General features: G+C 40.1%; 2 protein-coding genes across 6 annotated transcripts in view; one reads left to right on the top strand and one right to left on the bottom strand.

Moving 5' to 3' along the window:
* The window catches only part of FBXL5 (F-box and leucine rich repeat protein 5), a 37,559-nt gene extending 27,178 nt beyond the window's left edge, over positions 1–10,381 (top strand). For 2 of the 3 annotated variants that reach the window (XR_012587064.1, XR_012587065.1), the window contains exons 10-12: positions 1,877–2,025; positions 7,538–8,456; positions 9,723–10,381. Coding sequence is in view for 1 of the 3 variants with exons in the window: in XM_074587621.1 (XP_074443722.1) it covers positions 1,877–2,025; positions 9,723–9,799 (226 nt within the window). In the remaining 2 variants the exon portion in view is untranslated. The remainder of the gene's footprint in view (positions 1–1,876; positions 2,026–7,537; positions 8,457–9,722) is intronic. The other variant, XM_074587621.1, reaches the window with a different exon arrangement.
* Positions 10,382–11,205: 824 nt separating this feature from the next.
* CC2D2A (coiled-coil and C2 domain containing 2A) overlaps positions 11,206–21,752 on the bottom strand; it is a 67,715-nt gene continuing 57,168 nt past the window's right edge. For 2 of the 3 annotated variants that reach the window (XM_074587619.1, XM_074587620.1), the window contains 9 exons: positions 21,584–21,601; positions 20,293–20,496; positions 19,725–19,814; positions 18,806–18,919; positions 17,300–17,434; positions 15,898–16,020; positions 15,238–15,296; positions 14,598–14,775; positions 11,206–13,543 (listed from right to left, as the gene is read on the bottom strand). In XM_074587619.1, coding sequence (XP_074443720.1) covers positions 13,355–13,543; positions 14,598–14,775; positions 15,238–15,296; positions 15,898–16,020; positions 17,300–17,434; positions 18,806–18,919; positions 19,725–19,814; positions 20,293–20,496; positions 21,584–21,601 — 1,110 coding nt within the window. In that variant the 3' untranslated portion in view covers positions 11,206–13,354. The remainder of the gene's footprint in view (positions 13,544–14,597; positions 14,776–15,237; positions 15,297–15,897; positions 16,021–17,299; positions 17,435–18,805; positions 18,920–19,724; positions 19,815–20,292; positions 20,497–21,583; positions 21,602–21,752) is intronic. The other variant, XM_074587618.1, reaches the window with a different exon arrangement.

The raw sequence follows: 21,752 nt of genomic DNA, 5'->3' as shown, positions 1-21,752 counted from the left end.
TAACAAGTGATAAGACGAGAGGAAATGGCCTCAAGTTGCACTAGGGGAGGTTTAAGTTGGATATTAGGAAAAATGCCTTCACTGAAAGGGTTATCAAGCATTGGACCAGGCTGCCTAGGGAAGTGGTTGACTCACCATCCCTGGAAGTATTTAAAAGACATATAGATGTGGTACTTAGGGAAGTGGTTTGGTGCTGGACTTGGCAGCGTTCAGGTAACGGTCGGACTTGATGATCCTAAGGGTCTTTTCCAGCCTAAATGAGTCTATGATAATTTTCTATGTGCAGAATATCATGTTAAATATGACTTCATATAACAGTTAGAGGTGGAAAAAATAGTTGACTTGAGCATTGAGATGGCTTCGAGATTGCAAAATTACCTGTGTGTGATATTTTCCACTGATATTTTGTATTGTATCAGAAAAACGTATTAATTGCTTCATAATGAAAATGGGATGAGGCTGAGGTGTGCTGCAGCACTTAGGGCTAATTAAAGCCTCATGTAATGGGAAGACTTCATGCCTACCTCTATTGTGTGCTGTACTCAACTGTGAAATAGTGTGAGGCGCTGCTGGCATTGATTTGTTTCTCCAGAGACTTTGTCCCCATTTGATGTTCAGAAGTACCAGCTGTTCAAATGTCTCCCATGGCGGTTATTCTGATGCTTATTCTTTCACTCTGAGTAAGCTTCAGATAGCTGTGCTTTCTGTTTGGGCTTGTTGCTGGTGGAGTGGGCTAGTACTGCTGAGTTTCGTTTGGTGCCGATTAGGTCATGCTGTGTGTAGTTTGCATGTTACTGGTCTGTTTTGTCATGACTCGGTAATCTAGGACCAAAGGGAGATTTGGTTACTGAGTCATGGGAAGGGTTTAGTTGTGCTGGTTTCCCATTGGTGCTTTTTGGATAAAAGGCAGTATTTAAGAGCTGAGAGCGTGCTGCAACGCATACTACTTGCACTCACTGGAATAGTTTTGAGTTCCTGATGAAAGAGACTGAAACCTTGTAGTAGAAACACATGCCAGTGCATTTCATAGAAAAGTTGTTAAGTGATAGCTGGTTTTGCGGTCGACAGTTCTACTTCTGCCTGCTGACAGGACAAAGTTGCTCTGAAGGCATTTTCAGTTTTATGTTGTGGCTTGAATCTGCAGCGTAGTGATTCAAGCCTGGTGGTTTTTTCAGGTGGGTGAGCTTGCTTGTGATTGAACTTGGGCTTGCTGTCTTGTGAGCTTGCAGAGAAGCAAGCAGGCAAACACAGAGCGATTACTCAGGTGTGGTACATCCATGAGGCTGTTGCATCAGCAGCCAAAGTCTCTTGTACTCAGAGGAAAAACAGAGAATTCCACTCAAATAATAAGGTGGTGTGTTGTCAGAGGGAAGCTCCGCTGTCAGCCCTATGCAAATGCAAATTTGGATTCCAAAATAATTTTAATTAAAAAAAAAAAATAACAAGACACTCAAACTTTCAGAAGCATAATGCACCAAAATTGAGTGTGTCATGTTTTAAGGATGGGTTGAGGAATATACATCACCTTGGAAGAGTTGCCAAAATCAGTGTGGTTTGGAGAAGAATGTCTTGGTAGTTCTTTGAAATACTTGGTCATCTCTGGATTTGTTTATAAACAAAGTGATTTACCATTAATTCTTCAGAAGGAATTGTTAGTTTCTTGCAGATATGTTCATTTTTCAGGTCTGTTAACACGGCTTCGGGGGTGAGCCCCTTTACAGGGTATCAAACTGACAGTTTTAAAACTAGATGGTTTATTAGAAGTGTGAGTGCTTTATTACAAGACGCAATTAAGTTGTGACTTGGCGACATAGTGGAGTACTTGTCAGTCTAGAGTTGTGCAGGTTCTTACCACTTGTATTCTGTCTGTTAACAGGGCATTGACTCTGGGAGGAGGACTGCCGCATTTGGAACACCTTAACCTCTCGGGTTGTCTCACTGTAACTGGTGCAGGCCTGCAGGATTTAGTTTCTGCATGCCCTTCTCTGAACGATGAACACTTTTACTACTGTGACAACATTAACGGTAACGTCTTTTTATGAAGATGTGGTGTTTTTCTGGGGAGTGATGCTTGGTTTAAGGACACATTTAAAACAAAACAAAAAGAACCACCAGTACCCTACTTTTTTTTTTTCTTGTTTCACAGATTAATTATGAAGTGACAACTGTTAAGTCAGTTTTTCCACACTTGTTCTTTTGGGTATTTTTGCTTGATGGTAATATTACCTAGGAAAGCATTTTTAGTCCATGTATCTCATAATTTAGCATAAATAATAGGGGCTAGAAAGTATGTCTCCATATAGCTAATACGCACTTGCCCTCTCCATATTTTCCCTGTAAACCATGTAGTTTTATGTTTTCTTTATGGTCGTAACTTCAGACAGAGGTTTCATTAGATGGGTACTAAAGCAGTGATTTTTAGGGAAGCAATGACACGTGTTTTGCCATGCAAACCTCCCATATTGCAGTAGTTTTGGTATAAGATATTTTTCTTCCTACCATCATGTGTCCTTATGGAAAATGTAATTTAGTTTTTCTGGTTTTGCTTGAGTCAGTAATTTAGGAATGGATCTAAGCTGGGAAAGGATCTGGATAAATGCATAAAATATGTTTATGGTACAAGTCTTCTCAGTGTTTACCACACTGGAATTCAGTTTATTATGTTAGGTCCAGTAAGCATTCATAGCATTAGAGGTGGGGACCATGGTGTGACTTGTATTCCATGTGTGAGTTTAAAACAGGTAAGTGCAACAGAAAGGAAGGGAAATGGAGGATAATAACTGAGTTCACAGGTTTATAAGAGCTAATTGTGTGTAAAAACAAAATTATATTCCCTGGTAGATGATGGTGTCCAGCTCAGTAATTTGCGTCCGTATTGAGATGCAGCCATGGCAGGGGTACAGGATGCTGGAGCTTTGGTACTGCAAGTAAATCCGTACTGACATTTGGGTCTTCGGTCCACTGATTGATAGAAGGTGATACACTGGAATTGGATTCTAATACTAGAAGTGAAAGTATTAAATCATATTTTGCTTCCACAATTTTTGCACTACTTCATACACTTTCTTGCACTGACTGCTGTTTTCTTTAAATTGAGACTGCTTTTTGTAACTTCTATTCTATACAGACCACAGCTGCTAAAAATCTAGCATTTCAATCTGAAAATTTTAAGGTTCCTTTTTTAAAATCCTTCACTGACTCTCCTTATGTTGTGTTGAGGTTAAAGTTGTCTTTAAAGACAAGTTAAAAGCTTTTACAGCTGATCCCTTACTATTTTTTCCTCTGTTTTCACTTCTGTCAGTGATACCAGACTTGATGTTCTGGTTTGCCTTCAGACATTTCTGTTTCTTTCCTTGTCCCTAAAATACACACTATGTTGTCTTTGTATTAGTTTACAAAGCCAGAATCTCTTGTGTGAGTCCATCGCTTTAAAGCTTGGCTGTTCCATACTGTGCTCAAGAAATTATTTATATTTAAACCAAATACTTTTTTGGAATTATTCTGTAAAGTTGTCCTGATCCTTTTCCTGTTTATTTCCTTCCTTTCGCCGCCTGCTGGAAGCTGTGAGCCTGTAAGCTCTGCTTGGTTCTGTAAAGCATCGTGCAGGCGTTTGGATGAACAGTTACTCCTGTAGAGAGAAATCAACAGGAGAGTGAGGCTGTAATGGTCTGACTTCTCACATCTGTTGAGAAATAGGAGCATCTGAAAAGTTTGTTGCTGTTTTCTTTAAGAAGGAAGTAGATAAAAACTTACAGCAGTGTCCTAGCAAAATTCTGAAATGGGAAATAACCTTTTATAATTGAATCCCCTGCAGTTTTATCTGGGGACTGTTCTTTGTGTTTTCACTCAAACTTCATTGTGATAGGGCTGTTCAGTGTGAAACTAATGCCTCATTCCACTCTGTGGGCAGTGGGATTTCTGTGACAGCTTGAACTATTTCTGTATCATTCGGTATTTCTAAAGTAACTGTAGGGAAAGCAATAGCTGTCTCATTTAAATCAGTCCCTATCTGAAGCAGTTTGTTTGTTTGCACGTATGTAGATTGTATTATTAACTGCTAACACAAAGATCACTGGTCTGTCAGCATGTAGAGAATAATTTCATCATTTTCTTTGCCCACCAGCTTATCAGGGATTGTTTTCGGGGAAGGAGATATGTTCTGGGATCATGTTGGAAAACCCGTCAGTCTTGCAGAACAAAAATTGGAGCCAACAGCATGGAATTTAGCCATCTTTGAATAATAAAGATACCATTTTGTTGTCTGTTGACACATAAGGGCTTTACTTTCACCTACAGCCTATTCTCAGTTGTAGTGGTTTTTTTTACTATGAACACTGAGCCTAACGGGGGCCCTTACACACAGCTTCATGGGATTGTCTCTGTTGGAGGGTTTGCTGGACTTGTTTGGTAGGCATGTTTGCAATTTTCAGATTTGCATTGCAAGTGCTGGTCTAACTAGAGCTGCTCTACCTTTTTAGAAGACTAAAAGTAAACTGGTAGAGCTTCTGCTGTTAAGTAGACTCAGTTGTGCTGTTGCACAGCAGTGATGTCGTGCATTTATGAGCAGAAACTATGAATTTGTGCACAACTCCAAATTTATTTCCTGTTTGTTTACTGTTAGTATGACTTCGGTTCTTGGTTTGCCTACTGCTGTTTAGGATCTTTACCTCTGTTTTGCTCAACACTGGAAACTTAAATATAACCCTCAGCTGCAGCTGAAACCAAATCTGTCAGTATACACACCCCTTCTAGTTGCTGATTGTGTTTAATGTCTAAAACATGTTTGATTGTAAATCACACTGAACTCAATTAGAAGAATTTAATGTTTGAGTTACTTCTTACCACTTAAAGTTTATAGTTCCCCATAGGCTGTGTTCAGGCTCCTTACAGTGTTCTTAGTTTTACAGCCTGGAGTGCCGTCAGCTTCAAGATTAGAAGAGTGGGGCTCCCTAATTTTTGCAGCAGTAGCTGTTTGCAGCTTTTTTTAGCACGATTCAGTTCCTAAAGTTTTTAAATGATGTAGTCCTTGGGTGCTGTAATTAAAGAAATAGGGCATTAATGAAATGAAGTTGTGGTGATTCTGATGATTCATTCTTTTCTTCTGGCATTTAGAAATTCCTTGGTCATAGTTTGATCTGTCTTCCAGCATTGGATCCAAGACTTTGCAATATCTGTTAAGATTTACGGACTCCTGTGTGCAGATTTATGTGGGAACACATTGTTCTTAGACTTCAAGAGTTCGGTCTCTCTTTAAGTTCTACAGATAACCAAGGTGCTCTCATAAAGGTCTGTAAGTGGAACTTTACCAAAGGTTGATAGAGAGTAGCACTTAGTAAACTCAGATTTGAGCTTATTATTGCCTTTATATATTTTCTTAAAAGCTAATGCTTAATTTGAGCACTCTTTCGGTAGTTCCCCTGTATTGTTTTACTTTGGCTACCTTACCATCAAGTACAGTATGCAGTGTTGATGGAGCCTCTCGCTGGTGGTGGCTGTGAAAAAGAACCGCCTTTCCTTCCCTCCTTTGTGTTCCTCCAAGCTCATTCTTGCTGCCTTCCTGTGGCCAGCATTAGTCTTTGTGTGGCTACTTGGTAAACTGAATCAAGAACTGGGGTAGCCAAAAGCCTTTTTCTTTTTATTTTTTTTTTCCTTCTTCCTAGATAGGTCAGGGATCCATCTTGCTGTAGACCTCATGAATGTTTCTGCTGCCGCAGGCAAGAGCTAGAACAGATGTCTGAAGGGATGTGGTGGTGGCAGCCAGGTGTCCTGGCTGGAGTGGCTTTTTTTATCATGGTCTGGGTTGTCACGTATTCTTTGTGAAATGCCTAACTTCTTTCTAGGGAATTTTAACTAATTTTTGTTTCACTAGTACACGTAACAAAATGAAGTAATCAAATAGCTATGCTCCTTTCTTGCATTGCAATGTGTCTTTATATGTAGTTTATTTGAAAACGCTGAGAGCTTTTCATCATGAGTAAGCAGACCTCTGTTCTGGGTCACCTGAAGCATGTGAGTAATCAGACGTGCATGTAAAGAGCATTATAATAATCCAGTTTAGTGGTAACTCAACCAGTAACGTAGACAGTGGCAGGTTAGATGAGAATCTGATTAACTTTGCTCTCCCAGGTGAACCAGCCCAAAATACATTTAATTTAGGCACTGCACTGCTAGCACTCATTAATTCTTCACAGTTTGTAGAAAAAGAGGGACCCTTCTGAAAGTGATTCAGCCCCACTGTGAGATCTGAAATGCCCATCTTGCTGGACAATATAAAAGGACCTCTATATGGCTACCATATTGCTTAACCTGCTGAATCGGTGAGGTGAGATGAATTGGAGACCTTGTATATACAGTCCAAAGAAAACAGGAGAGTGTGTTTTTTGGCAAGGTTAAAGAGGCCGTTCGAACTTAAACAGGGGTAGTTCGAAAACAAAGTCCAGTCAAAATGAAGTCAGTAGCAAAGAATGGGGAAATCTGAGGTTAGGAAGCTGAAGAGGTGTAGCCAAAGGTCAGTTGTAGTAAACAAAGCTAGGGAAGCAAAAACAGTCTCTGTGGCTATCAAAAGCAAAGGCATTTCAGTTGTGCTATTCGTATCAAATACAAAAAAAGAACAAGCTAAGGAGGGCTAGGGCATTTATAGAGGAGATAAATGACCTGTGATGGAGGAGATCAATTGCTATGTCAAAACATAAATTAAACGAGCTGTAACTGAATAGCCTTACTGTTAAAACTACCATTAATGACACTTACTACCGTGTTGTAATAAGAGCATAAAATACCCTCCAAATTATGGGAATTACCTGTATGTGTTAAGAAAGAACAGAGTGGCAGATTTCAGGAAATGTGGTTTGAACTCTGAATATTTAATTTCATGAGAATTCTTTATCTGAGGCTATAAAGGGTGTGATAAAGTTAGTGATGGTGTGAGGATTAGACATGGGACAAGAAATGCAGCATAGGAAGAAGGGTGAATTTTCACTGTGGTGTGGTTAATGGCATTTGTAATTCAGTGCCTAACAAATTAGGAAATGAACCTATAAACTTTTCAGATGATGCAGTTTACTTATCTCAAAAACTTAGAAACTTCTAAGTTGTTTTAAGACTGGTTTAAATTTTAAAAACTGAAAGCTAATTAAAGGATAGGAAGAAAGAACGGGGCTTAATGGTCCCTGTTCAGGATGGACAGGAATCTGGGAGGTGACATCTCTCTCCCCATTCCCCCTTCCCCAAGACTTCTGTGCCTGATCAGTATTACCCAGCATTTCTGTTGCTGCTGTGGTGTAAGAAATGCAGACAGCGATTTCCAAGTTTTTGAGTTGTACTGAACTGCCTCAAGTAAGGATACCGGTGCTGAAGATTTCCGGAAGGACTTCTTACGAGCTTCCCGTATAGCTGTATGTATGGTTATATGTCTGGGTGGTTGGGAATAATCAAACTTTGATTGCATGAAACTGAATTCAGAGCTGGCAGTTGCAACGTGGAGACGATGATTTCAGAGAGCTGTTGGTGCTAATTCTGAGATCTTTCCTGTTTGCAGCAGCAGCCAAAAAAGCCACCAGTGTTATGCGGCATCAGGGCGTTGGGAACAAGATAGTGTGCTGCATGGTCCTGGAAGCCTTGGGGCACTCACATGTGGAGTACTGCATGCGGTTTTGGTCTCCCCATCTTGAGGAGTGTATGTGATGGAGTTACAGAAGATACAGAAGAGGCCTACTAAAAAGAGTTAGGGAACTGAGCGGCTGTCTTGCAAGGAGACACTCAAAAGGCTGGAATCTTTCAATATGGGAATGAGAAGGCAGGAAGGGGGATGACTTTCCAGAACTGGGAAGCAATAGATGAGGTGACTGTGCAACAGTAACTCTCCAAATTCTGCAGTATTATCATTTGGCAACAGTAGATGAAATGGGTAGGAGATTTATTTAAAGCAGACACACAACGTAGCAAACTTCTGGAATTTGGCCCTGTGGGGAATTGTGGAAGCAGTTAGTATCAGCAGGTTAAAATAGAGGTTAAACAAATGCATGCACAATTGAGCCTTAAACAAATAATAAAGAGAATAGACTTTAATGTCCCTACTATAACAGTTAAGGATGCTGGGAAGACACAAAAGGTGTGCACAGTAGGCTTTTATCGCCCTCGGTAACACTTGCTGTTGCCAGTGATGGAGGTAGGGAGGGTTAGATGGACCATTGCTCAGACCGAGAAGGACAGCTTTTCTGTTCCAGTTGTGAGCAAGAGAAGGATGGAAAGCGGTGTCAAAATCCTTCCTTGGGATTGTTGTGGTTCTGTAGGTTTTGTCAACAAGCATTTTACTAGAAATGTGACAGTTGCTTCAAAATTACTGCTGCGCTGCTTAGCGGTGGCAATGATGAGGAAGGTCAGCTACGACTTGGGAAATGCTGCCGCACAGAACATGCGCTGCTAAACCAGCTATTCAGAAGCACCGACTCTAGCTCGTAAGTGACTTGGAAGATCAAAATTTAGTTCAGGTGAATAAAAAGATTTGAAAAGGAAAAAGCTTATTGACAAATGCAAAGTTCACTATTTTGCATACTGTCCTTTGTTATAGCTTCAGGTTTGTTTTATTCAGTCTCATGCATGTTAACTGAATTACTTTGTAGAATATTGCTCATCGGTGTGTGGCATGAAGTAGAAATCTGATTTCCAGACACCTGGTTCTTAGAAATTAATTGAATTATGACTTAAATTACTGTTCAAGGGGAAAAAAGCAAGCCAGACATGGCATGGTGCCCTAGTTCGTTACATGATTTTGCTAGTCTTTTCTGAATATATTAAAGCCACCTTAAATATTCTTTGATTTGTCTCAAACACAAAGCGGGGGGAAATCTGGGTTGTCCTGGTTAGGTCTTTACCAGCTTGTTTTAGTTAACTCAGCGGCCCACTGCCAATTTATGTTGGATGCCAGAGTTCAGCCAACCTGAATGTAAATGTTTGTGTCTCTAAAGCAGGCTTATGGCTGCAGGAAATAAAATCCTGTAGTAATAAACTTAATAGTTTCTTATCTCATGATCACTGTAACATTTCAAATTAAAGGGATAACAGTAAGCGAAGGTAAGTGGAGGTGGGTAGAATTACAGTGTTGGTTTATCCTGTCTGTGCTCCCAACTTTTTCTTTCTTTTTGAATGGCTGGTTTTTAGCCTAATGGCTTCTGAAAACCACAGTGATACTAAAGGTGATTTTCTCTTTAGTATTTGAATTTCCAGTTGGAGTATGTGAGGTCTAGCCAACCATGAAGTGTTCATGAAGGAACAAAAAACCTTCCAGACTAAAAAAACCCAAACTGTTCCATTACAGTAGAAAGACTTTTGGAGATCACGGTTTCTTTGGTAATGCCATGAAGTCGTCATCTGAATTTGAAAAATGGGAGTTAAATATGGATTGTGAAAGTATACCTCATCTTGAAAGCTAGCTGTGAGAGCTGGCTTAAACTGCATTTAGTGTTGCTCATCATACGTCTGTCTCATTTTTGAATGTGTTATCTTCATGGCACTAAGCTATCAGAGCAAAAATCTCTTGAAAAATAACTGTTCCAATCGAGGTTTTTATACTACAATAGTACTGACAGTGCTTCAGGCTTCACAGTGCTGAAGGAAGTTTAGTCTACTAAAAAAAAATCTATTCTGAATTACCAGGTTATGAGAATTCTGCATCTAAATAAATGGCCTTTTCTTCTTTTCACATTTGTTCTGTTTTTGTGCAGGTCCTCATGCTGAAACCGCCAGTGGATGCCAGAATTTGCAGTGTGGTTTTCGGGCCTGCTGCCGCTCTGGCGAATGACCGCTGACTTCTGACCTTTCAGTCTACTTCATTTAGCTGAGCAGGCTTCCTTTCATGCACTTTACTTACAGTTCGCATCTTGTGTTAACAATCCTTGGAGTGAGATTTGTTATACTAGCCTGACCCTGCCCACAACTTCAAAATGTTAATTATGAGTGTACTGTACAGTGTTGTAACAATCTCACAAAATCTCATTTGGTTTGAAGGGTGTTGGGTTTTGTTTTACTTAATTTGGGGAAGATGGGAAAACATTCAGATTATTTTTTTTTTAATGCCACTTTCTTCCAAGTTTGGCACTTAAATATACTTTACAGGATTATTTTTGTGTTAAGTGAATGTTTTTTTTTTTTATTTTGAATCCGTAAGTACAATATAAAGCTCTGCAGAGAATTTGAAATGTACTGTCTGCATTTGGGTAACAATTCTACATCTTTAGGAGCCTTGTTTCTTCCCCCTTTCCTCTCATCCTGAAGTCGTTCTTTATATTGCAAAATTAGGGAAATTCCCACCTTCCTTTTGCATTTGGTTTTGTATTTGGGCTTGAAAGACATACTCAAATAAAACATTCCCACCAACAAAAAAGTTATGTAGCGGTTGAATATATATGCTTTTAAGGTGTAACATCCAGGCGTGCCATACCAGTAGGCTGCAGAGACTGGGTGGGTGGGTGCTGTGGCGGTTGCAGAGCTGTGAACCTTGCAGTGTGCGTGGGGGGGTTTGTTTTGGTTTTGTTTCTTCTTTGACTGTGTTAAGATGCATTTTTGAAACAACTTCAAAGGATGTCAGTTCTCATTCACAGGAAATCTGTAGAAGACAATGATACATTTTGCCCATTGCTTTGATTTTTAGAAAGACCCCTCCCTGCACAGTAAGGGACTGGCAGGGAGGAAGAGAATCTCTTGTTGGGCTGCGTGAAACCTGCACTAGGAGGAGACATGAGTAACGTATGAGTCGCGTGTGGGGTGGTCTGGGGAAGAGCCCACCGCAAGAGGAAGTGAGTGTTGTTGCCCATGTTGAGTTGCAGACTGTAATGGGCACCCGCTTGTATGGCTGGCATGGCTGCAGGTGGTTTTTCCCTTGGGCAGAGGAGGGGTAGGTGGCAGCCTTTGTAGAAGGCAGACAGTTGTGGGTTTTTTTTTTCCCCCTCCATCCTGCTTTATTTTGAAGACTGACAGTATGTCAAACTAGTAATTTTTACCTGTTTTACTAATTGAATAAATTCTCTTGAGTAGTAGTTATTTACGACAGCAATCATGGTGGCATATGTAGCTGTCAAGACTCCTGGTGTCTGGGATGTCAGCTTGTGGGCACAGCTGGAGATTAAAATAAACTGCAGGTTTTGATACCATCTTGCTCCCACTAGTACTAAAGAATAGTAAGATAAGAAAAATACAAGTGAATGGAGAGTTTGTGCACAGTTCATTGTTCATGTTTAACAGCTGAACATGGGCTGGAGGCAGAACATACAGTGCTCAGTTAGAAGCCTACAGAGGAGGTATAAAAGGACACCATTATTCCAGCAGCTGTTGCTTCAAGGAAACTGCGTTTAATTTACTTTGTTGCCCAAAGGTTAAAGTAGATACGTGGCTATTTGTGCAACGCTGACTGAGGCAAGATGAGAGTAATAGGGTACATGGTGGGCTTTCTTGCATCTGTACTTGTTCCAGAACTTTGTTTCTGAGGCTGGGAAGGTGCAGCTAGAGGTCCTTCTCCTTGCTGCTAGGTGGTTTTCTGTGCAGTTTGGTAGAGACAGAGCTGAGGGATGAATCAGCTGCAGAAAATTCTGTTCACTTACTGTGTTGTTTCTTGACCCTTCTCTGAAGGGGAGTTGGACTAAACTTGTGAGATGTCATCAGTGTTGTTCAGCAAAGCATTGTGTGATGACAATGTACCTAGAGGTACAAAGGGAACCTGTGGCAACCAGAGGCTCTAAACCAAAGATTTTGTGTCTAGTATTTATTAGATGGACCGAGTCTGGTTTGGAATTAAGCTCAAGAACAATTTCAACTTTGATATGTTCTGATGAATGTTGTTCCTGTAGGAACGTTGGTCCTACCCACCACTCTCACTTGGAAGAGCTGCATTAGTAAGGTAACTGCATGAAAAGGATATATATTTATAAAAGCATTAACAGTTAACACCATTACTCACGTACTAAAAATCCAATCTGCTTATTAGTAAACTCCTTTGATAATCTTTTACTAGTGGAACTTGTAGATAAGGATTTCACACTCAATTTAATCAAACCCTGTATAAAATGAGTGAGCTTCCACTTAGGTTTTGGTATGAGCCGCATCAAAAGAAGCGTGGCCAGCAGGTCGAGGGAGGTGATTCTCCCCCTCTACTCTGCTGTGGTGACACCTCACCTGCAGTACTGTGTCCAGCTCTGGAGTCCTCAACACAAGAAGGACACAGACCTGTTGGAACAGGTCCAGCGGAGGGTCACGAAGATGATGAGAGGGCTGGAGCACCTCTGCTATGAGGACAGGCTCAGAGAGTCGGGGTTGTTCAGCCTGGAGAAGAAAAGGCTCCAGGGAGACCTTATAGCGGCCTTCCAGTACCTGAAGGAAGGATGGGGAGGGACTCTTTATCAGGGAGTGTAATGATAGGACATGAGGTAACAGCCTCAAACTGAAAGAGGGGAGATCTAGATTAGATATAAGGAAGAAATTCTTTCCTGTGAGGGTGGTGAGGCACTGGAACAGGTTTCCCAGGGAGGCTGTGGATGCCCCATCCCTGGAGGTGTTCAAGGCCAGGCTGGATGGGGCTTTGAGCAGCCTGGTCTAGTGGGAGACCAGGGGCAGGGGGGTTGGAACTAGATGATCTTTGAGGTCCCTTCCAACCCGAGCCATCCTGTGATTCTGTGTAAATACTTTAACTTTTATGTTAAACATTAAGAAAACGTCACCTTACACCTCTAAATGGTGTTGGCGTTATACAGACACAGTGTACGAACTAGCAGAAGCAGCAGCCTCTTAAAAGCTGAAATATGGCCTTCACTGATGGCTCTTTGGTGCACAAAACTTATTCATGGGTCTTCATTCTGGAACTCAGGTAGTGGAAAACTGTAACTATTTGTATTGTAACTGAATGACAGTGTCTTTGGAGAGGTAGAAGGTCTGTCGATAAAATAAACTGGCTAGCTAAAAACACAGTCTTCAAGGCAGGGTTCCAGGAATGAAGTTTCACCTGAAAATTAGGTGTCCAAGCTCTACCATTTCACTCTGCGATGTCACTGTATGTGGGCATGTGTAATGCCTTTCAGCATGTCATGACCCACTGGGAGCTATAAAAACTGTATAAAACTGACCTATTAGTACTGGAATTTTAAGCAGTCAGCCTCTTCCTTAGCAGTAATAAGTAGTATCTTTGGTGTTTGGAGGATGAATAAAGCTCATGTGTTTGCAGCTACTAAAAATCAGGTTCTCACTCTATTTTTGAAATAGTTGGGATAGCTCAAATCAGCAGCATGAGACATCTGTTATATTTACTACATAAGCAAATATACATAAGCTACATTAAGCAGATTTCTTGAGGTATTCTGACTACTCTATACTACCTATTTCGAACAAGTGAAGCAACATAAATCCATACAGAGAGAACATTTTGGGGATAAGCATGAATATACACAGCTAGAGCAAATTCAACGTTGCAAACATCAATGGTATGAACTCCTGTGCTGTGTACAGCTTCTATTAAAGGCTTGACTTCAGAGTATGCCATATGAATAGGAAATCCAGAGACCTGGGAGAAAGAAAGAGGAAAAAAACCACATAAGGTAAGAAGAAAAGGTAAAGGCACCTGAATAAATACATAGTTTTAAAAATCTGTTTTACTGTGCGTGTAAACTTATCTTTTCTATTGCTGGCCTGAGGAGATACAAAATGGCCTTTTTTATTGCATCTTAATACCGCCTCCCTGTTTCATATATTCCAGGCAAACTTTGACATTTTTCCTCTTTAGTTTGGGTTAAGTTCAAAGTGAAGATGAAATCCACTAGAATAAAGTTATATTGTTGAACACCTACAGCATAACTTTGTTGCTTTTCTGCTTTGTAACTGGTTTTAATTCATTGTGTTCTCCTGTCTGCACCGGCTGGGGGGTTGAGGTGGCAAACATTTCTTGCCCATCATACGTTTCAGGTTCAACAGGAACTGAAACCTCAACTCATCTGAAAATTGCCGAAGTTGTGTACAGTGTTGTTACCATGTTTTACATAAAGAACAGAATGCCGTAACCTTTAGAAGGGCCTGGAGGAAGGATGCACAGGTACACCAGTGGCTGCAGTGAATGCTTAAGTAAATTTTCTTCTGTCTTTAAAGAGTGGAGCAAAGAGTAGAAAACTGCAGTAAAGCATGTTGTTGTGTGGGCTCCTGCATCTGTAAGACTGTGTGTAGTGCTACTCAGTACCAGTGCCAGGTTCTCGCTGACCAGACTAATGCACCAGTCAGCCCAGTGCAAGGAGACTGCCCGGGTTTTTATGTATTGCAGGTAGTGACTGTTGTGGTACTGCAATAATACAAGAACAGTGCAGCCAATTTATCTTTACAGTCTTATCTTTCTGTTCAACATAAAGTTTTTATCTCCAACATCTACAAATGAAATAAAATATATCATCAGTCATTCACTCTGTAAATATTACACTGGTTTAGCTTTAGTATAAAAGCTCTTAGGACTTTTGGTAGCAGAGGAAAGGAATAGCCTGGGACACGCTTCTCTACCACAGAGCAGCGATACTAAATCCTAGGGCTTTAGCTTCCTACTTCTGTGCACAAGCCATGTGCATTCACAACTGTACCCTGTAATCTCCTAGCTGTTTTTGCAGCTCTGCCTGATGGTCATCTTCTACATCTTTGCCTTGGTTTTGTTCCAGCAGCGGCAGAAAGTTACGCAGGGTAGAAGTACAGTATCTGTTCCAACGAGTTAGATGCCTTGGTCTCCATTCCATAATCTTATCTTTTAATATTTTTTCAATCCTGCAATAAAACATACCTATTATTAGAGTTCTAGTATTTACTGGACTCTCCCTTGACACACTTCATAAAGGTTACAGGGAACATAAATGACCAGTTAAATTTACCACAACCTAAAAGCACAGAAAAGCAATGCTAACGTAGCTTTCTCTTCAGTAACAATGGGAGGGCAGGGACTTACACCCCTTTTTAGTCTACAGCCTCTCCTCTCATCCCTCTACAGCATTTTGCTTATTAGGAAACTGTACAGCAATGCTTTCTGGCAATCTCTATTAAAGAGAGAAAATTAAAAAAAGCCCTGTGAACTACAGCTTCTGATTATTTTTTTTTTTTAAGGCCATTCTCCGTTCCTAGGATTCAACGCCAGGTTTTAGGACCTAGGTATGGATATGCTTGAGGAATGTAAGAAGATGTTCCACCTCTAGTGATCAGCACTGACAGCATTTATTTTAGAGGTAGAATTACCTGCCCTGTAGTTCCACTGCAGCAGCCTTGTCCGAATGCTGATAAACTAATTCTTCAGGCTAGCAAGAAATAAAAAATTTAAGTATTAAAAAGTGCAATCTTTCTAGCTATACAACAATGTAACTTCAGGAGTTACTGCCTTGATGGTACTTGCCTGAGTTCACAATTATGCTGAAATAATCTATTATTTAGTAGAGACACAATAAAAGCATTACCTAGATGCCTTTTTTTTTAAGTAAACATCAGCTGCTTATACCTTTGAGAAACTGTATAGAAATTTTTGTTTATTTACTAAGGATGTGTGTACAGCTTGAAATAACGCCTTCCTAGCTGTAAGACAAAAGTTGACATTTTCTCTGTACCACCGAGCTACTTATTTTGATAGGGTTGTGTTAAAGATTTACTTCACTGTTGGCCTGGGATCTCATATAGATATTTAGAGGACAACAGATGTGCATTCATTCTGTGTAAAACCAAATACTTGGCAGTATTCTTGCTTTCGGGTTTTTAAGGAGTGCCTGGGAAAAATTTTTTAAAACCAATGCTATTACATAAATATACCGAACCACAGGATTCCAAAGAACTTAGTCTCTGCTGGTTTATATTAAGTCTGTGATCTCTGAACCCCTCAAATGAAGTCAGTAATAGATGCATCCATACCTGAACGCTGCGGAGACCAGGGTATGGCAGGCTTCTTGAAAAGAAAGACTTCCAAAGTTTTGGTTTGCCGATATCAAAATTTATCCTTACTGGGGAATCATATTCTTGCATATTAAACCAAATCTACAAGAAAGCAAGTTTGTTTTAACTTTTCAGCATATAATCCCAGCTCTGTAACATGTTCTACTTCAATGGCAATAACATACTATATGGTCCTGACCTCCTATAGCAAGTATGGGTATGAGTTCATATGGAACAAGGCAATCACAGCTGATGTGCAGTTTTTGCACTCTCCAGCAAAAGGGTGCTGCTGGTCTGTCCTATCTTGTGAGTATGGATTGAGACCAGCATATGATCAGAACTACTGTCTGCAGTTGGCAACTCTTCCTGCTGCATCTTTGTTTTCTCCAGTATTTCCTTTTCAACACCCCATCCACTGTGCACCATGGCAGCTTTTACGCTTTCAGAAACTTTCTGCCTTTACCAGCACTTCAGCATCATGGGGTGTTGGGTTACAGTATACGACAGAATTTCTTCCACTGTCCTGAGCTGCATTTCCATCCCTCTGGATTACTACACGAGTCTTTTCTGAATTCTGATGAAGTTCTTCCAGTGGCCCAGCACAGTGCAGCTGTGGCTGTGATGCCTGGGAGCCTGCTGCACCCCAGCACCATTGCTGTTTCAAGCTTATGATGCAGAATATAAGTAGATATTGCACAGGTAGCTTCTCTGTGTATTTTGTCATCAAGAGGAACCCATGTCTTGCACTCCACTTCTTTATACGTGTTCAGTTTGGTCTGTGTTTGAGCCTAGTCTGAAGCACGCAAGCACAGTAGGCTTCTTGTTCAAAACAACCTTTAAATTACTACTGCTAAGGCTGCAAAACAGTATCAACAATTAATATGTAAATGTACTAATTAATGCATAACCTTTTGTAACTGACGGTTCTGTGTACGGCCTGTATGACACAGCATAGCTGGTTTTTTCCCTTGTTAGACCATTTGGTGCTGTGCCTGCCATTATCCATGCAACTCAAGTGACTCCTTCCAACATGCTTTATTTTTCATTTATCATCAGTTACATTTCACTGAATTGCTGCTCCTCAGCTAAGCAGTGCTAAACTTAGGCCATCCAAGTTGGGAAACACATAAGTAAAACCAAGTAACAAAAATTATATGAATGGATGTCATTATCCACCTAAATGCTGATTAAAAAAATATATCTTTCAGTTACTCTAAATATTTGAAATAAGAAAAACCTACTTAAGATTGAATAAAATCACTAATAACATAACAGCATAAATATAGTTACACTGATGAGCACATGATGCATAATGTCAAAAAAAATACAGAGTTATCAGCTCTTAAATGTACAGAAATGTGACAAGACTGGGTACACTTACGTTGTCACAGCTGATCAGACAGTACACATTTTGTAGGGGGCAGAAAGTATCATACTGCCCATAAAAACACCCAGTACTGGGATTCCAAATTACATATTGACTTTGTTCCAAAGTTAATACATACGCAGTTGGTCCCTAGGAAGAAAAAAATATGAGAAAGATGTTTTAAAACTGGCTACAAAGACCGTACAGTTTGTATTGTTTGGAATATTAAATTTTTACCATTGAGATAAACAGTGCTTTTTCGGGGCAAACTGGTGGGCAGAATTTACAGGTTCATTACAATTCAATCAACTAACACTTACATAATAATAAGTGTTGTCTCTTAGGTGTCAGTGTTAGGCATGCACAGCCTCAAGCCATTCTTAAAATAGAGATTCTTATAGTCATCTCAGTTCATCTAACAACTGATGTGAAATCCTATATACAGGAATGTTTACTGGATGCCACTTCAGTATCAGCATGTCCTACTTGGCTACTGCCACAACTCTCGCCCACGGGCAATCTCCGAGTTGCAGGACTGCCGCCCAGGCAGTGCACTTCGCGTCTCATCCATCAGCCATCCCTCATGCAGGCACTGAAAGGAATTTCCCAGCTATCTTTTTATATTCTCTAACAGGAATCCCTAAACTGCTCTTCTGTTTTCTTGTTATCTCCCCCACTTTTCAGGTACCTTGAAATACCTGGCATAAACTCCCTCCTTACAGCATGCCTAAGCTGAACGCGTTATTAAGCACTACCATCTCCATCAGATTTGGAGTGGAAGGAATGTACCCGAGTACCTGTTCCTGCTGTGCAAGATCTGAGAATGTGCTAAAGACACTAGTCGTGACAGGGATTTTTACCGTAATTCTGTTTGGCAAAATTTTCACATGTGCTTGGTAATTTGAGATACTAATGGTGGCAATTTGCAGCCCAAGGCACAGCAGAGTGGCTAACCTGCCTCTGTTACAGAAGGCAGATGAAGACTGTTGGAGCCAGAGCAGAGCTATCATTACTCACTGCAGCTCCGCCATCAGCTGGAGAGAGAAGCAAGAGACGGGTACGTAGCAGTAAGAATCCCTGGCAGGCCCCTAGCCCCCTCCTGCCACCTCTCAACCTTTACCCAGTCCCACCCCAACTCTGTCACAGGCTGCGTATTCCCGACTCAAGTCACTGCACAGGGACTGTCTCCATTACCTTTGTCCTGGAGACACCACTTATAGATGCTAAAGGCCAATCAAGGTTTACAGGTGCTGGGTATTCTACTATGAGGATGACAGCTACTACCAGATTATGTGTGGAAGCATGGGTCCAGGAAAAAAAACAACAGATGACATTTATACTAAGATATACTTTCAACTTATTCTTTTTTTCTCTCTGGAAAGAATCAGTTCCAGCAGCCCCAAGGCTTAGACAACTTCCTGGAAAAACGCGCCAGCAAGAAACAGTTCTATCCATTGCTGGGAACCAAAGACGTCAGAGAATAAAAGTTAATATTCAGACCAATGGAAAAAATCCTCTTACCTCAGGAATCGCATTTCCAATGATAAGCCAGGCTTTTTTCCCCATACCAAGAAAGTAATTACACAAGAGCACGGCATGTTCTTCCTCATCTCCCGCCAGAAGATAAAGAAATTGCTAATTGAGATATTAAAAAAGGGAAAAAAAAGTCTTTCTATGCAGCTATTAACTGTGTTTTCAACTTACACCATTTAATAATATTTTTTAACACTTCTGAAGCAAAAGAGTTCTCAGATCTTTGCAATGGATCTTTATTGTTGATCGGGCACTGTTTCAACATGCAGGATGCAGAGTGAATGCTGCGAAAATCCATGATTTCTCGTGGTAAAAATCTGAGATTGTACCACAAGAACCAAGGTCTTTTGTCTTTTGAGTTACTCTGAAAAGTTCTGAGATGGTAAAAACATCATCTGTGAGTAACTTAATGTCTGCTATTATTCTATACATAACAGCATTTATATGTCACAAATCTCTTACTATTGCTGACATTACATGCAATATTTTTTCTCTAGTTCCTTGGAACTACAATGATCAATTTTAAGTCTAGTTTTAAAGTCTCCATCAGTCAGCATCCTTTCACTTGTGCCTGAATAGCCGTTTTGGATTGGTTTATAACTGAAAAAAAACCAACAAGAAAAACTTAAAGCCCTAAGCATTCTTAGGGTCAATCAATTGCAACCTATCAAAGATAATTATTTTGGCTTATATCAGGATGAGCAACTTTTTTCTCAAGCTTTGGTCCTCACTCTTCGAAGTAAAGAGCTTACAAAGAAAAACAATCCTCACAGTAATACAAATACAGAATAATTTAGGTCTGAAGGGGCCTCGAGCTTTTCTAGTACCATCTCCCTCCAAAAGCAGGGGCTGCTAGGATGTTACATCACGTTGAAGAGGATAAAGAACTGATTAATGCATTACTTACGTCTGATGTACTCCATAAATCACAAATTCCAGCAAATGACACGCTATCTGGCAAAAAAGGAATTAAAGCAACATACCGAGCCACCAATTCCTGCAAGAAAACAACATAGACCAAGTCGCCCCTTCAATTCACAACAAGGATATATAACAATAGTAGTATTACACCAGATGTGAAGCACAGTGCTCCTTCCACAGATACCAATGACAAAACACTGACTGAATTCATTACAGTAGCAGCTAGCTCATTTTAGAACTTGCATCAGAGACTGACATGATTTACTTCCATTAAGGTTTGGCGTAATTCTTTGTCTTTTAAAGGACAATAGTCGTTAATATACCTATATTTTTTCCAGCGAAGACAAATACCCATTTCTAGCATCATAATGGATAGACTTACTGTGTATCACACGTAGTCATTACTACTTTGTTTTGTATCTCTAGTTCTTCCTTTATAAAAAGCATCGCTACACAGCAAACATATAGAAGTGCTATGTGCCTATGTGCACGTGCAAACACATACATTGTGAAATCTATATCCCAGAAACTTCACTTCTTTTCTAAGTACTTACTGCTGCTGTTTGACAACTATTTGGGACGGCATCAAGAAGCTCCTGCGGTGGATTCAGAGGTTTGATATACCTGGTAATAAAAACTGTTTTCCCATTGAGGTCAATTACGGTCGTTAGGCATTGGCGGCTTGGAAACTTCGATGTACATTCAGCCTCATACTTTGCTGCTGCCTGGAGCAATTGCTCATCTTCCTGGGTATCAAACTTCAAAAGAAAGTAGAAGTTATATAGAAATAGTTTTATTTATAATTTGGGCTTAAGTCTTTACTATGTTTGGCCTTACTTCAGGGTTTACAGGAGCCTAAAAGGAGTGTAAAATTCTTTCCTAATAGCATTTTGAAATATCCTTGTAGTATGTACTTTGTTTCACAGATGTATAAGAAATGACAAAGTAATGGAAAATCAGGCAATTTGCATTTACTTATGAATGCACCTAATGACCTGTACCTGGCTTTATTAAAGCACTGAAAATGTAGTGAAAGTTATGGCCAAATAAAACTGCAGGGACGAGTAGGTAACACCACATATTCATTCAAAGGTAAACAATTACGGTTCGGTGCTAATCCTACACGCTAGTCACATCACACTCCATTAAAAACACATTGAGGTTATGCACAAAATCCCAGTAATTTTTCTATAAATAATACCGCGATAACCCTGCGCGATGCCAAAATATTTGCAGAGGAAGTCAAGTAATTTTTAGATAAATCCTTGTAATTCAGACTTGTATAAAATTTTAACACTTTTAGGTGAGATTTTCCAGAAGCAAATCTAGGACTCAAAAGCACATATTAATTTTATAACACTGACAATTATTTGCTCACGTGTCACCTAAGATGTCATCTTTTAAAGGTCTTAGGATCAGTTCAAATTGGTTTTTACATCTCCTTAGAATCCCTTGTCTATTTCTAGTGGTGCTGAGAACAAAAGCTCACCCTTCGTAATATTTTTGTTCAAAACAAACCACTTCTTCGTGGTTTGTTACCCTTCTTCTCAAACCAACCGGAGGTGGAACAGCTGGGCAGGGCCCCGCAGCTAGACCTCCAGTCAGCAGAGGAGGCACACAGCGGTGATTCTTCTCAACCATAATTAACAGACAAAATACACAGCCCCCAGCACTTTGTAAATTTAAATGTAGTGATTCACTGCAAATATTACTGACAAACAACTACTATGTCAGAATCAAGTAACGTGAAGTGCGCAAAGATTGCTGAATGGCACAAACCCAAGCTATATCTTAAGCAAGGAACAACAGGAATCGCTCAACTGATTTAATTTATTAACATTGTACCTTAAGCATTTCATTCATCTATATAGAGGTTCAGGACGGACAGCAAGAAAGAGAGGAAAAATAGGTAAAGAAACAAAAAAAAGGTATTGCACAATTAAACTAAAATTAAGCTGAGCATCCTAAAACAGTACACAAGTATTTCAAAAGAGGAAGGAATGGCTAGGAATAG

This window comes from Larus michahellis, chromosome 5 (genome assembly GCF_964199755.1).
Source record: "Larus michahellis chromosome 5, bLarMic1.1, whole genome shotgun sequence".
Classification (NCBI taxonomy): Eukaryota; Metazoa; Chordata; class Aves; order Charadriiformes; family Laridae; genus Larus; species Larus michahellis.
Note: the sequence above shows the minus strand (reverse complement) of the source record. Positions and strands in the feature narration are given on the sequence as shown.